General features: G+C 39.4%; 2 protein-coding genes across 4 annotated transcripts; one reads left to right on the top strand and one right to left on the bottom strand.

Annotated features, from left to right (window-relative positions):
* Positions 1 to 30: 30 nt before the first annotated feature.
* On the bottom strand, positions 31 to 5,641 carry cbx1b (chromobox homolog 1b (HP1 beta homolog Drosophila)). Of its 2 annotated transcripts, none has more exons than XM_074662789.1 (6): positions 5,436 to 5,641; positions 1,950 to 2,031; positions 1,537 to 1,711; positions 1,270 to 1,423; positions 801 to 895; positions 31 to 674 (listed from the first exon to the last, which is right to left on the bottom strand). In XM_074662789.1, exons 2-6 carry the CDS (start codon positions 2,002 to 2,004, stop codon positions 533 to 535), a joined length of 621 nt encoding a protein of 206 aa, XP_074518890.1. In that variant the 5' UTR covers positions 2,005 to 2,031; positions 5,436 to 5,641; the 3' UTR covers positions 31 to 532. The 2 variants fall into 2 exon arrangements, with proteins under 2 accessions (XP_074518890.1, XP_074518889.1); XM_074662788.1 differs by having other exon boundaries at positions 32 to 674; positions 5,447 to 5,640.
* A 1,077-nt stretch (positions 5,642 to 6,718) lies between these two features.
* On the top strand, positions 6,719 to 14,029 carry snx11 (sorting nexin 11). Of its 2 annotated transcripts, none has more exons than XM_074664073.1 (7): positions 6,719 to 6,891; positions 8,305 to 8,339; positions 8,619 to 8,705; positions 10,152 to 10,252; positions 10,399 to 10,494; positions 10,644 to 10,868; positions 12,106 to 14,029. In XM_074664073.1, coding segments are annotated over exons 1-7 (1,794 nt in total). In that variant the 5' UTR covers positions 6,719 to 6,890; the 3' UTR covers positions 13,355 to 14,029. The 2 variants fall into 2 exon arrangements, with proteins under 2 accessions (XP_074520174.1, XP_074520175.1); XM_074664074.1 differs by having other exon boundaries at positions 8,300 to 8,339.
* The last annotated feature ends 88 nt before the right edge of the window (positions 14,030 to 14,117 follow it).

Genomic DNA, 14,117 nt, shown 5'->3' with positions numbered 1-14,117 from the left:
GTGTGTGGTAAAGGCCAAGTGACGCCATCATGAAACAGCACCGTAACAAAAAGTGGTTTATTTTCCAAAAAGTGACAAGCAAGACGGTTTAATGAAAAACACTACAAAGATTACCAATGACCGAATCAATCACTGAAAATGTTTTTAACACCAAACAAGTCCTAAGAAAAACAGCTAAGATGGACAAAATTTTTGCCGTCAAAAGTACTGAGGAAAAAACAAGAATTGGCACACCAGTGAAATAAAAAGTCACCTCACTGAACGACTTAAGAGCAGGATGACGGCACTGCACTGAGTCTGTCTGAAATGGATACTGATGCAGCCTTAAAATTGGATGCCGGAAATTAACACTGTGGTCTTACATCGAAGTCGAGCAAACCTGAAGCATATTTACAGACTGATTACATCCAGAAAAAGTAGAATCGAATGAGTGGGATTCACCAAAAGACGAATGAGTCAAATGGTGTCTTGCTTGTCTTCTCCCCCTTCCAACCCTCCCCAGTTCAAAACTACAGCTTCCCTCTGTCCTGGGTTAGTTTTTGTCATCCTTTTTCTCGTCTTCAGTTGGATACGAGTGCCAGGTGAGCCTCTCCTCGTAGAAGGAGATGACCACCTGCGGACACTTTACATTAGCCTCCTTTGCCGGCACCAAGTCTGCTTCATCAGAGTTTTTCCTGCAGGAGAAACAGAAAACATGTTCACACACGTTTCTTTTTAAATCCCATCTCCTTCATTCCAGTTATTGGAGCTCCATGTAAACAGAGCTAGTGATGCTTTTTGTGTGAACAGCGGATACAAACCATTTCATGAGGAACATGAGTTCTCCCGTGGAATCTGTGGCTCCGATAATCCGCTCTGGATCCAGTCCTCGAGCAAAGCCCCTTAGCTTCTCTGTCTGAGGATCAAAAATACACACAAATTAACATGCAGGAAAGAACTCTGCAGCATTAAACAGACTCTACTTCATTTTTAAAATGAAGTAGAGTCTGTTTTAAATGATTTTCACAAGCATGCAGTGAAGGTAAGACAAAGATAAGACTTGAAGCTTCACAACAGTCAGTAAAAAAGCGGCCAATCAGTGAGGGTTCAGGTTTCCTTAAACTCAAAGATCACCTGCTTCCTGCAACTCTACCCAACCACTTTACAAATGGCTGGTTTGGGGGTTTCCATCTTTTTCTAATTCGACAAAAAACATCTAAGTGCTTCTACAGTCTCTTCCTTGTGCACGAGGACCCTTAGTGTTTAGTGTTCCTGAGAATATGGACTCACGTCGTCTCTCTTCTTCTTTGATTTGCTTTCGTCTCCCTCTCCTTCACCGGCTGCCTTCCTCTTTCCCTCCTGTGCCGATTTCTGGGACTGCAGAAACTCTGCAATCAAATCCGGACAGTCCAGGTTGTCTTCTGGCTCCCACGTGTTGTCTTCACTGCTGACACAAATATTACATTAATGCGTGTTTTAAAAAAAACAACAACATAGCAGTCGCTTGTTTTCTGTGTATGAATCAAATAGTTGAAGAAAAGATGGGACTGCACTCACTTCGAGAAGCCTTTCCACTTCAGCAGATACTCCACTCTGCCCTTCACCACTCGCCTATTCAGGACCTTTTCCACCACATATTCCTCCTCCTCCTCCTCTTCCTCAGCTACCTCATCTGGCTTTTTCTCCTTTTTCTCCGGCGTGGTCATTTTGGCTTCCGATGGGGGAGAAATATCTGAAATGAGAGGAGAGCTCAAGAAAACAGCATCCACCCTTGAGACATGAAACTGTAGACTATGGTGGCTCGCAGGTGTTAAAAATCAGTGGCAGTTGAGGCTGCTTTCATTTTCACAACAGGAAGGGAAACATGGCATGGGCGCGACATTTAAAGTGCCACATAAATCACTTGATTTATTTCTTGACAAACACCTTCACCACACAAGGACAATATGTCAGGGAATAACGTTTCAAACCTTCTGTAACAGCAGGGACATCATTAGGGGGTTCTGTAGTCAGGCTCATACTCATCAGGTAGACCTGGGGACCTGCAAGATCCTGAAGATTGGTGCATGGTTGAAGACAGCCAGGATCAGTGCAGTAGAGAGGAGATAATGGAGAATGGAGATTATTCTCAGAGCAGGACATAGGAAACATCCTGACGCACCATCCTGAAACCAAGCTGCTTCCTCGATCTTAACACCAAAGTTTAGTAAGTATGGCAACCTGCAGGTAACATAAGAAGTCTGATTTTGCTGAGGAGAGCAGGGTCAATTTGTTCATATTCAGTTTTTGTTTTGACCAAAGTACTGGTTAAATTTTTTTTTCTTCGTGAAACGTTGTGATTTTTCCTCATTCAGGGTCATGAACTTGTGTATAAAATCTGGAAACTTTGGTACAGTGAGGTGTAGAGGAATCTCTGTGCAGAGTTTGTAAACAAAGATGATGTTTTATATTTTGATCGCGTCTAAATAGCCAATCAGACCCAGAGTCACGTCGAGGGGGAACTTTCTCTCTTTTGTCCTTAGCTGTATTCAAAATCGCATACTTTCTCTTGGGTGTAAAAGTACGTTAAGACTGACAGAAAGGAAAAACACAGTGCACTTAGATTTCTCAGCAAACGGTTAAAAAAATGAGGGTAAAACACTAGAAACTTCTCACACTCAACGATCAGCATATTGGCTGCATAAAGGATAAAGGAAAGGGCAGAAACGGATCAAACAATGAATGATGAATGGTTGTGAATTGCGATCATCATGTATGACAGTAAAAAAAGTACCTTTTGTGTGAAATGCAAAAATTAACTAGAGAAGTTGCATTTCCTTGCAGCAAATGCGTTGAAATGCTGAAGCTGGAAAAGTTTGAATAAAAGTGGAAAAAACTGAAAATGTAAAATAAAGGAAAAAAAAAATGTTAAGAGAAATGAGGAAAAGACAATGAGTGGATAAAGAAAGTGGATACAGTGGAAATGTAAATCAGCCTACAAAAGTTAAAATAATTAAATAAAAAGAGAGAGAAACCAAACAGTGAAATCTCAAAAATGTAGAAGAAAGCAGAAATCTATGATTAATGTGTAAATGAGATGAGGAGAATAGGACCAGTTTAATGTGTGAACAGAGTCTCGAGTCAAAGTCTGCAAAAGGTAGAAGCAGTTGAAGTTGAAGGAGTAGCAGCCTTTTTTGTTTGATTTGAGTCAAGTTTGAGAATTTTATGGCAGGTTAATTGGCAGTTTTTTTCAGTAGCAGCAGCTGCTTCTCTCAGTCAAATTGAAAACATTCCGCCCTCTGAGAGCAGGACGAGAGGTGAAAAGAGTGAAAAGTTTGTGTCGCTTATACAGTGAAATCTCAAAAACAGTTGAAGATATTAAAAAAGTTATTACAGATATCAGTAGTGGAAAGATCAGTGAACATTTTAAAGCAAAAATGAAGTCTGTAAGTGGGAGTAAGCTGAAGTTAGAGCTTGTTGAAGTTGAAGCAGATTTCAGTCAGAGGAGCTGATATTTCCCATCTGTTTAACATAGAGAAATTTTTTTGGAAAAAGCTGAATAAATCAAAAAGTTTAATAGTTAGAAAAGTGAAAAGATATAGCACACTATTCCTAAACAAGCTGAATAGTTTAAAAGTTGAACGGTGAAAATCGGACAAAATTTGAAGGCTGTGAAAAGAGCCAAAAAACGTACGGAAGAATAAGAAGAAGTGGAATAAAGTCACAGGATAACAATATGTTGAAATGCTGAGTCAGCATTTCAACATAATAAAGTCACAGGATAACAATATGTTGAAATGCTGAGTCAGCATTTCAACATAATTCTGCAGAGAGTGTACATTTACAGTCTATCTTTAATATGGAGAACATTAAAAATCTGGGGCAAGTAAATAAAAAAAGGTGTTTATGTAGAGGTTTTAATTAGTGATGCACGATATTGGATTTTTGCCGATACCCAATATGCCGATATATCGAAACCCCTTTTGGCCGATACCGATAATCACAAGTTTGTTTGTTTTTGTCACTGTAAAGAAAGCTAAGTCTATCCTGTACTGGAATTTATATGTTACTCTTATTGTGACGGTCTTATTTGTTTAAGAAACACACATAAAACAAGACAAAAAACATTTGATTTTACCATAAATAAAAGAAATGTATTATTTTTTCAAACTCAACTCATTCAGTATTGAAATATAGAAAAATAATTTCTTTAGATCACATGAACTTTAAATGTACAATGCATTTTTTAACATAACCAAGTTGCATTTGATTATTTTAGAGCTACTGTAACAACCTGGTGACAGACACAGAGCTCTGCAGTGCAAATAAATGAAGTGCTACATTTTATTTAAGGAGCTTATTTCTCAGATGGAAAATAATAATAATACTAACTGAATAGCACCTTATCGGCTGTGTCTATCGGCAGAAATTTTCATATCTGCAGATACCGATAAACATGTTTTTAAGCTTTTACCAGCTGATACTGATATTGTGCAGATAATATTGTGCATCCCTAGTTTTAATTTTAAATATTTTTTAAATATAAAGTTGATAATAAAAATGTATTTTAGGTCTCTTTTCTAAATTTTTCCAAAATCTAGAATTGCTATTGGTTTGAACTGTGTTATTGTGGGCTTTTTTTCATTGTTTTGAGTTAATTTACATAGCGCTTGTCAAAAAAGCCAAAATATAATCAATGAGATTTTTTTTCACAACATCTCCCTATTTTATTTTTTTGCCATAAAAAGCAATCTCATCCTTACACGTGTTGGAAAAATACAGATTTGTATCTATACAGTTCATTTACCCTATTTTTCAGTGACAACTCAACTTATGTTTTTATTATCCAGGTACAACAGAGCAGGTTTTCCTTTAAGAACAGATTCATTCACCATATCGTGTTAACAAGCTGACCCTTTCATGAGGCTATTTAAATAAACAGTAGATCATCTCAAGCCGTGACTGTATCACCTATCAGATCAATGATCCAGCTGTGGCAGACTGATGATGGACCTTCAGGCAGCAACAACAACAGAGCACAGGAGCTTTGCAGCACCTGGCGGCGGCACAGCAGAACATTACAGCGTCAATCTAACGCAGGTGTTCATGTAAGATAAGGTGTAAAAGACAAGCGTTTGAGTTGCATTGAATGCACAGAGCGCGGAGGGTTTTTGTTGGCATCATTAGCGGGCAGAGAGAAGAAAACAGCACAAAGCCTCACAGGAACCCTCAGTTTGCAGTTAGCCGCTCTCTCCTCCATATTGCTTTTACATTAGCAACTAATGCAACATATTCCGGGATGCCTATCGATTACTCTCAAAACTTACATGTCCTGTAACAGATATTATGCTGTTTATCATTGACTGCAATGTTAGTTTTCATTGATAATATGCACATTAACACCTAGCTAACGACAGGCTCGTGCACAATACAACAACACGTTTAGAGGGAGGAGGGGGCGACAAACCCAAACTCACCGATGACTTACAGTTTAATTTATTAAGTTCCTCCCCGAACCGGAATATAACAACGTGACAGCCTTTGATTCAGTATCTTGCAGTTATAAAGTCGCAGGTTTTATTGATCTGTTGTTAAAATCCAGATCCGCTAGCTTCATACAGTAAAATGTGTCGTTTCCGCCTCTTCGTCTGGAAGGATAGAGGAGGACAGAGCAGCTTCACGGACTGTTCACTCATGTGGATGGTTCGTCACGCGACACAAACACCAGGCGTGCTGTGTGCATCTCGTTTGTAGATCTAGCATCGCGCAGTGGACGCAAACGGCGGACTGGATTAATGGAACGGCTCCTTCTGAATGGTATGCAACATATTGATAACGCCAGTAAATCCCTTCATACTTTCCTTATTACACAAACCAAGCTAAACCACAACAAAGTAGTAAGTATACTTACTTACAAGAGCAATAATTGCATTTGTTGCCTATTACATGTAGAGTTGGTGTTCAATTAAGTTCTGAATAGTTTTATTTTATAAAGAATGGAGCCCTTGAAGACAACAAATAATGTAATTTTTTAATATTTAAGTTTTTATTCAGTGCAAAATTAAAATGTGTTTTGCAGCCAGACAAAGTTACATTCATTTTTCAGAAAATAACAGTAAAACAAGTATGACATGTTATTTTCAGACCATTGTTATACAATGTGGTAGAAATAAAATAAAATAAATAAACCTTTTTGAAAGCAATTTAAAAGAAAAATGAAATAAAGTAAATAAATGAAAAGCACGTGTAATTTTTGTAGGAAAAATGAATAAAAAGTAAAAATAAAAAAATAAAATAAAGCAAAATATGATAAATAATGTAATTTTAATAATGCGAACACCAGGAATAAAATAGTTTATTATGTATGAGGCACTGGAAAACCTTGTGGTTACTAATTTAACGTGCACGAAATAATTATATCGGAACATTTAAGAGTTAAACCTCTAGAGGGTGGTGAAACACAAAAAAGAAATATGTTTACATATGTCTGAAGGCATGGGTGAAAGTGTTAAAGAAAACGAGCAAACCTGTGTAAAAGCAGGACTCACATGCGGAGGTGATGGACAGATTAAAAAAAATACTGAAGACGTCAAAATACAACACCGAGCTAATGTAAAATGAAACAAATTAAAATACAGGATTAAATTAATGATTTACTTTGTTTAGTAACAGTTTAAGTTGATTGAAAGTAAAGATGTAAGCTTTCGTTGAGGATCCACTCTCCGGATTTCCGCTCAGACCCGCGTGCTCATCGCCGGAAGTGATTACGTCATGGTGTGATGTACCTTGTGAAATGGAGAGAGGAGATGATCGGAACAACAAGCCTCAGTGTTTGAGGATTTTATCCTTAAATAAGGTTTAAACCTGCACAAACAGGATAAAACAGAAATCAGCCGGGGGAAAACTACAACACGAACCCAGATCCACTTGAGAGTGAGTAGTTATCGATGGAAATTAGCTGTGAGCTAGCTGATGTCTCATGTTGTCAACCTTTAATTGTTTAGAGTTTGTTATCATCCAGGACAGAGTACTAACTGTCCTTTACAGAGTTATTGTCTGTTTTTAAACCTCATAATAATACATATGAAGTGTTTAAACATTGTAATAATGTTTTAACTTGTGTTACTTCGAGACTCTTTGCACAGTGAGGGGCAACACCCACCATACCAAGGGTACTCTGTCAGCTTTTATCAGATATCGCCACATTTTTCTAACGAAATGCCAAACGACAGGTCTGTCTACAAAAAATTAAAAGAAAACGATTGCAATATAAATAGATATGTTATTTTTAACGCAAAATGCTACATCATCCTGCTTCAGATAATCAAATTCAATTTCTGTTTGCGTTCTTTCGTTTTTACGGAACCCCAGAAGTCCACAAAGTTATGTTTTGACATATGGTGCACAAGATCCCTTTTCCCACTTAAGAAAAATATACGTAATTCACTTTAGATTCATCTTTTGCACACAAGATAAAAAAATTCCCACAAGCCATTTTTATGCTCAAGGTAATATTAAATAATATTTCATATTTAAAATATAATAACTAGACAGCACAAGAAATAACAGATACTAAAAGATAATAAAGTATACTCTCATGTGAACAACATATTAACTTTTTACAGCAACATGATTATATTGTGCACACAGGACAGGTGACTAATGCATGACAACATTTTGTTTACACCTTATTATAACCTTTTGGGAACAACTTCTGGTCTTGTGCTCATAGAATAAGAAGATGACAGACAACAATTTGACTGCATGGTAATAAATTGACCCCACAAGATTGTTTTTGTTTGGACAAAAATAAAAAAATGTTTATCTTGAGGCTCCAGGTGTGCCGTACATTATGTTATATGTTGAATATTTACCTTATTTAAGCCAAACTAAAGAAAGCAAAGCATTATTTTGAATATCAGCTCACAGATCAACCAATGTTTACATCTGAATTATTGGTGAAGCTTAGTAGTATGTCGTTTGCCAACTACAAATTCCCCACTGTAGCTTTAACTTTCAGTGTGTCTAAGTTTCTGGGATTTTTTGTTTTAGTTTCTTTCATAAAAGAAACAGAAAAGAGTCTTTGTGGTTATCTGTATCCTGACATTAGCTCAGGGGATTCTGGTTCATCAGACCCAGAAAGCCCCTGCAACAGGGACTCTACATGTCACTTCTTCAAAAACCTTTTAATAGCTTAAAAAAGAGAAACGACAGTGAGAGTGACTCAGTTTGTTTTCGCTGACCAGCTTCTCTATCGTACGATGAGTCATCACTTAAGATGAACATGCTCTGAGCTCCTGACTGCTAAATTCACCCCCAATGATTTCTCCTTTCTTTGCAGTGCAGTGCTCGATAGGATGATCAGCAATCAAGAAGAAGATGTAAGTAACCTTCATTTAACTCCAGTTTAGATATCTAATGTGTATTTGGTCTCCTTTGTTAGTGAAACATCCTCTTTTTAACTTCCACTCCATAACCAGTCAATAAAACCTCTAATTATGCGACCAGATATGTTTGAGGAACTCAATCTCTGCAAAGATGGAGTGATGCAGCTGCCAGTAATCTGCTGTACAACTTAATCTGTATAATCATGACTCTGGAAAAAAACAGACATTATAAAGCAGTTTTTAAATAAAATAATGTTTGTTTCTGTCCCTCAGGAATTTGTGGCAGTGCGGGTTCAAGATCCCCGTGTTCAGAATGAAGGCTCGTGGAATTCATACGTGGATTATAAAATATTCCTACATGTGAGTGTTGAAACCTACATCACCTCATTTTAAGTTATTTTAAGTTATACTCACTGTGTGGCTGGATTTCCATAAGTTAGTCAAGCGGCAAACGAGACTCAAAATGACTTTCTACTGTCATACGGCACTTTTTTTTGTTGGCAGGGAAGCTTAGACAATATTAAGGGGTTTCTGCAGATGTGTATGAAGCACTGGGGAAAACATTAGGCTTGTTTTTGGCACATAGTTACTACATTCATCATTTCAAAGCCTTAGTAGAATAGAATGGAATTATTTTGTTGATACCAAACTGGGAAATTGTTGAAAGAGCTTCAAGTCAGCCTCACCGATATATATATATATATATATATATATATATATATATAGAAGCTAGTTAATTTGCAGAACTGATTCTTTAAACAGAGCTTGGTGTTGTCTGGTAGTCGGTCTGTGTTGAGGAATGCTGTCTCAGCAGTAAGGCTATGAGCTTGGACGGGTGCGTTGGGCGAATGTTGACTCATGAAATTGACTGAAACCATGTGACCTCATATGATCACACAACCTTTTGTTTGTCACTCAAACAAGGTTGGAAATTGGCATCCAGAGATTTCAAACAAAGAACAGAAACCATAAAGCAAGTAACGGATGATTCTGCCTCGAAACTCCTGAAAAAAAACACCTGAACATGGCGTCATGCCTGCTGTCTATAATGTCGTAGTCTAACCAAGCCCTTCTTTGCGGGCTCGGGGTAATTGCTGGATTGAACAGACGGCTCGTGTTGTGGTTGTGACTCTTATCCTCTGATGGAATTTGTTCCTGTGGGAACTTACAACACGTCCTGTAATTGATTAAAGGCTGTGAGGGGGAAGCTTGAACAGACATGTCTCTGCCGTGTCACACGTCACTGTGACAAACCTGGCATGTGATTATACTTTAGTTCTGCTGTGAGCTCATTAGCTGTTCAGCAGCTGGAGTAAGAGTCAAACCTGTAACAACACAAAGTCTCACTGACCGACAGAAACTATCTAAAAATTTAAAGGATAAGGTTGAAGTTGTGCTTATTTTTCTTATGTTTAGATAAATAATATCTTGTTTTCCCACATCTTTTAGAAGGGTTTTACGTCTTATTATGTTTTTACTGTTCGGAGAGGACAGTGGATAGAGTTGAAAACTTGAGAGAAATAGTGAGGATTGACATTTGAACCTTGGCTGCCTGCTTTGAGGATTAAATCTCTGCACACTGGCGGTGCAGTGTTCATGTTTACCAAGGGTCTGTACTTACCTTAAGCTGCCTCTTACTGTAGTAACTAATCAAAGTCACCAAAACAAGAGTGGAGGTTTCTTTTTAAGGGGCTATTTTCTGCAGATTGATCCCCACTTCTTGCTGTGGTTATGTGACTTGAAAATCTATGTGGAAACTGATCAAATGTAGTCTAAATAAACTGAATATCATGTCTTTGTCTTCAGACCAACAGTAAAGCCTTCACGGCCAAAACTTCCTGTGTGCGTCGGCGCTACAGTGAGTTTGCTTGGCTCAGGAAGAAGCTCCAGAAGAACGCTGGTTTGGTGTAAGTTGTTGGAAAGACACATTTTGGATGGAAACTTGTTGCTTTGTGACTTGGGTGCAAACTATGAAGCTCTCTTCCTCTCACATGGCACTTCTGAATCCTTTGAAGCTCATGTACTTTCTTTATCTTTGCTTTCATGTTTCCAGGCCGGTCCCAGACCTCCCAGGAAAATCTTTCTTCTCCTTCAGCAACGAGGACTTCTTGGAGGGGAGACGGAAAGGACTCCAGGTCTTCTTGGACAAGTAAGTTCACGTTTGTTGCGTTAAGCCTGTGAAACCCTGCAAAATGTGTTCATATTCCTGTTAAGGGATTTAAGTGCATGAGGAAACATTAACATCCTGACAGTAAATATCTGCAGGATGTTTATTGCTTTGTACCTTTGTCTTTGCAGAGTCGTGCACATGACAGTATGTCTGTCAGACAGCCAGCTCCACCTCTTCCTGCAGACTCAGCTGCCAGTCGGTCACATCCAGGACTGCGTGCAGGGACACACTCCATACTCTGTGACAGACGCCATCCTCACCTATGCTTCGTCCAATCGGGGCTTAGCTCAGGCTCAGGAGGAGGATTCCATCAAGGAGCCAAGTTTGACTATTTCCTACGAGTCCATGGAGAGGTGTGTGGACTGTAGACGTGATGTGGAAGTGACCTTTTACCTGGATAATCTCTGTTTGAGTTTCAGCTGACTTTAAATCAGTCATGCAGCGTCTGGCGGGCGGCCAGTGACGGAAAGATCCAAAGTTTGCTGCAGAGTTGGATGTTGACTCTGAGGCTCAGTGATTCTCACAAATCTTTAACCTTGAATCTCCATAATCTTTAGATTTCTGTTTTAGGTTAAAGTGATTCTCCAGGATGGAACAAGTTGGGTCCTATTCACAAGGTTTAGGGCAGAAATTAACCCTACAGCAGTGTTTTTGTGCAGCAGAAGCCCAGGGCGCTCGCACCAAACACCCCCTCCCTACTCTTCTGACAGTTTCCTCTGCACTCAGACGGGGCCAATTTTTACTTGACCAAAAACACAAATAAACGGACTTGCACCGAATAAATCTGATATCAGTCTGCATTCACGCTTTATTCAGAGAATTTTCAGTGTGTTACTTTCACACAAAAACACCGCTAAATAAGGCTCTAGTTCTCATCGTGTCTCTTCGTCCTGGCAGACTACCTGCGTTTGTTCATATCTGACACGCTGCACGCAGACTGATACACTAAGCGGTGAGCGCCTCGTAGCCAGCTGTGGCTCTGCAGCGGAGGTAGCGCCGTTTTACGACACGATGAGAACTAGAGCCTTATTTTGAGGTATTTTTGTGTGAAAGTAACGCGCTGAAAATTCTCTAAATAAAGCGTGAATGCAGACCGACATCAGATTTTTTCGGTGGGAGTCCGTTTATTTGTGTTTTTGGTCAAGTAAAATATGGCCCCGTCTGAGTGTAGAGGAAACCAGCAGAGGAGCAGGGAGGGGGTGTTTGGTGCGAGCGCTCTGGGCTTCTGCTGCACAAAATCACTGCTGTAGGGGTAATTTCTGCCCTAAACCTTGTGATAGGACCCAACTTGTTCCATCCCAGAGTATCACTTTAAGGCTCCTCACAGCTTCTCTCTTAGCCAGATTAAGACACTGTCCAACAAATGACCCTGAAAACCCACAAAATGTTGGTTCACTTCCCTGTTTGTCTAAACTAAACAAATAAGATATAATCTATCAGGTATTGAGCTTTAAACGTGCCAGGGAGAGATTTTCTAGATCAGCTGTTTTTCTTAATCTACTGTTGTATTGTTGACTTCCTGTCTGCCTTATTTATAGTCAGCATGTTTGAGATAAATAACTGAAATGTTTTCTCTTTCTTGTTCTCCAGCCCAGCTCCTCATCAGCCCTGTCCACAAACTAAAGACACCCACACCCCTGAGCTCCTCTCCTGCAGCGAGTCTGACCCTCTTGAAGGTTTACTGGAGCCCTGCAACAAGGACACAGCCGAGTCACAGCACAAAGACAAGTCCTCCATAACAGTCCTCCAAAAAAACAACCATCTAGAGGCTGTCATTGAGGACTGCAGCCCAGGAGAGGCCAGCTTTTTTCTGGGTGACAGCCCACGTGAGAGCCTGAGTCTTTCAGAACAAAGCCAACCGAGAAGCTGCTTGATACAGACGCCGGTGGAGGTGCACTTGCCCATGGGGACTGGCTTTGAGGAGGAGAGTGTTGTGGTTTTACAAACGGAGGAGAAAGATGATCAAGAGGAAAGTCCTGTTGAGGCAAATATAGAAAAGGTCAACTGTGATCCAGAAAAAGATGTGACTTCTGATGTTTTAGATTTTAAGGACAGTGATGCTGAACATCAGGAGGGTGTTGTTGAAGAAAATCACAGAATCTGTGAGGACAATGCTGTGGAGCTTGTAAGTGGTGCTGAGGGTCAAGATGCTGAGACTTCAGACAGCTCTGATGGGCTCAGCAAAGAAAAAAGTGACAATTCAGAGAGCAAAGAAACAATACTAGACCCCGAAATCCAAGATGAGGAGGCAGAGCAAGACACCCAAAACAGAAACAAATCAGAGAGCAGAGAGGAGACGACACCTGAGGTAGACATCCATGAAGAGACTCCTGATGAGGGCTGTGAAGAAATTGACTGCACTGCTGAAGAAATGAACCATAAGGAGAGACAGGATATGATCGGGACTAAAGATGAGAGCGATGATGAAAACCGCTCGCTGCCTTCATCCAACGGCAGCATCGTCAAAGTCAGCGACGAAGAAAGTGTTTGTGACGAAGTTGAAGACTCAAACAGCTTCATGAAGACGTTACCGGAGAACTGGTCAGAGGACGAACCTCCAAGTCGACACATCTTAGACCTCCACATTAACGGATGCCCTGAGGAGAAAGAGGACATTTCCACCCAGGAACTACAATTCACATCAGACATTAGTGACTTTAGTAAATCTGTGGATCTCCACTCAGCTGTGACGGGAGGAGACGTGACTGAAAACAGTGACTTCAGTGTGATAGAGACTAGCTGCTCTCCTGTGTTAGCTGAGAGTAAATACACAGAGGAGGAGGAGCTGGATGTGTCGGAGGAGGCTAATGAGGTGGAGGTGCATCAGTTAGACAGCTGAGAGGCTCCGACACAACACGTATGATCACAAACTAATGTTTCAACATAACATAAACTGTCTCCTGTGTGGATGATCTGAGCTGCTGGGACACGTTTAGGGCATCACTTCACTGCTACACCACATGTTACAGCTCTAACTTATTTTTCCTATAACTTTATTTAAATTCAAACTCACATCTTCATTTACATTTGGTCTACACTAAGTTCTGTTTACTTTTGACTCACAGGTTTTCAGCTGCATTGGCTTTTATTGAACAGCAGAGGGCGCACAAGCATCAGAGAGGTTCAGTTATACTTTTTTAAAGAGCTTAAGATTTCATGTTTGTGGAGAAGGCAAAATGACATTTTGAGGTGGTTGCTATGGAATCTAGCAGTGGGATTTTTTTCAGGAGTTTTAAACCTGAGATGCTGATTTTAAAGAAAATACACACTTTAATTTGTAATCACACGCTCAGAAGTGCTTTGAAAAAAGATTTTGGTTTCTGTCTGTTCATATTTCAATAGTTAACTTCATTAAGTGATTCAATTATGCACCCTAAAAGTTAACCCAACTTTAAAGAAATGAACTCAAAGGCAAAAAACGAAAACTAACTAAAAAATTACAGCCAGCAAATGAAAGGAGGGAAAAGGCAAAAAATATGAGTTAGAAATTCAATTGAGTTAAGGTGCACGAAAACAGAAAGATTAAGTAAAAGAAACAATTATATATGAAAAAGTCATGCAGTAATAAAATGGCTTCTATTAGAAGAAAGGCAGTTCATTTT

The sequence above is a fragment of the Halichoeres trimaculatus genome, unplaced genomic scaffold (genome assembly GCF_033239565.1).
Source record: "Halichoeres trimaculatus isolate MK-OKI-2021-1 unplaced genomic scaffold, fHalTri1.1 fHalTri1_scaffold_23, whole genome shotgun sequence".
NCBI classification, from domain to species: domain Eukaryota; kingdom Metazoa; phylum Chordata; class Actinopteri; order Labriformes; family Labridae; genus Halichoeres; species Halichoeres trimaculatus.
The sequence above is the reverse complement of the archived record's forward strand: the minus strand, read 5'-3'. Positions and strand labels throughout refer to the sequence as shown.

Excerpts from the sequence above, each read along its gene's own strand:
- cbx1b (XM_074662789.1), bottom strand. The coding sequence starts at position 2,004 with ATGAGTATGAGCCTGACTACAGAACCCCCTAATGATGTCCCTGCTGTT. Across the intron at positions 1,712-1,949 it reads TGTCCCTGCTGTTACAGAAG|ATATTTCTCCCCCATCGGAA; the intron begins GTTTGAAACGTT and ends CTCTCATTTCAG. Across the intron at positions 896-1,269 it reads CAAAGAAGAAGAGAGACGAC|ACAGAGAAGCTAAGGGGCTT; the intron begins GTGAGTCCATAT and ends TTTGATCCTCAG.
- snx11 (XM_074664073.1), top strand. Across the intron at positions 8,340-8,618 it reads TCAGCAATCAAGAAGAAGAT|GAATTTGTGGCAGTGCGGGT; the intron begins GTAAGTAACCTT and ends TCTGTCCCTCAG. Across the intron at positions 10,869-12,105 it reads TCCTACGAGTCCATGGAGAG|CCCAGCTCCTCATCAGCCCT; the intron begins GTGTGTGGACTG and ends CTTGTTCTCCAG.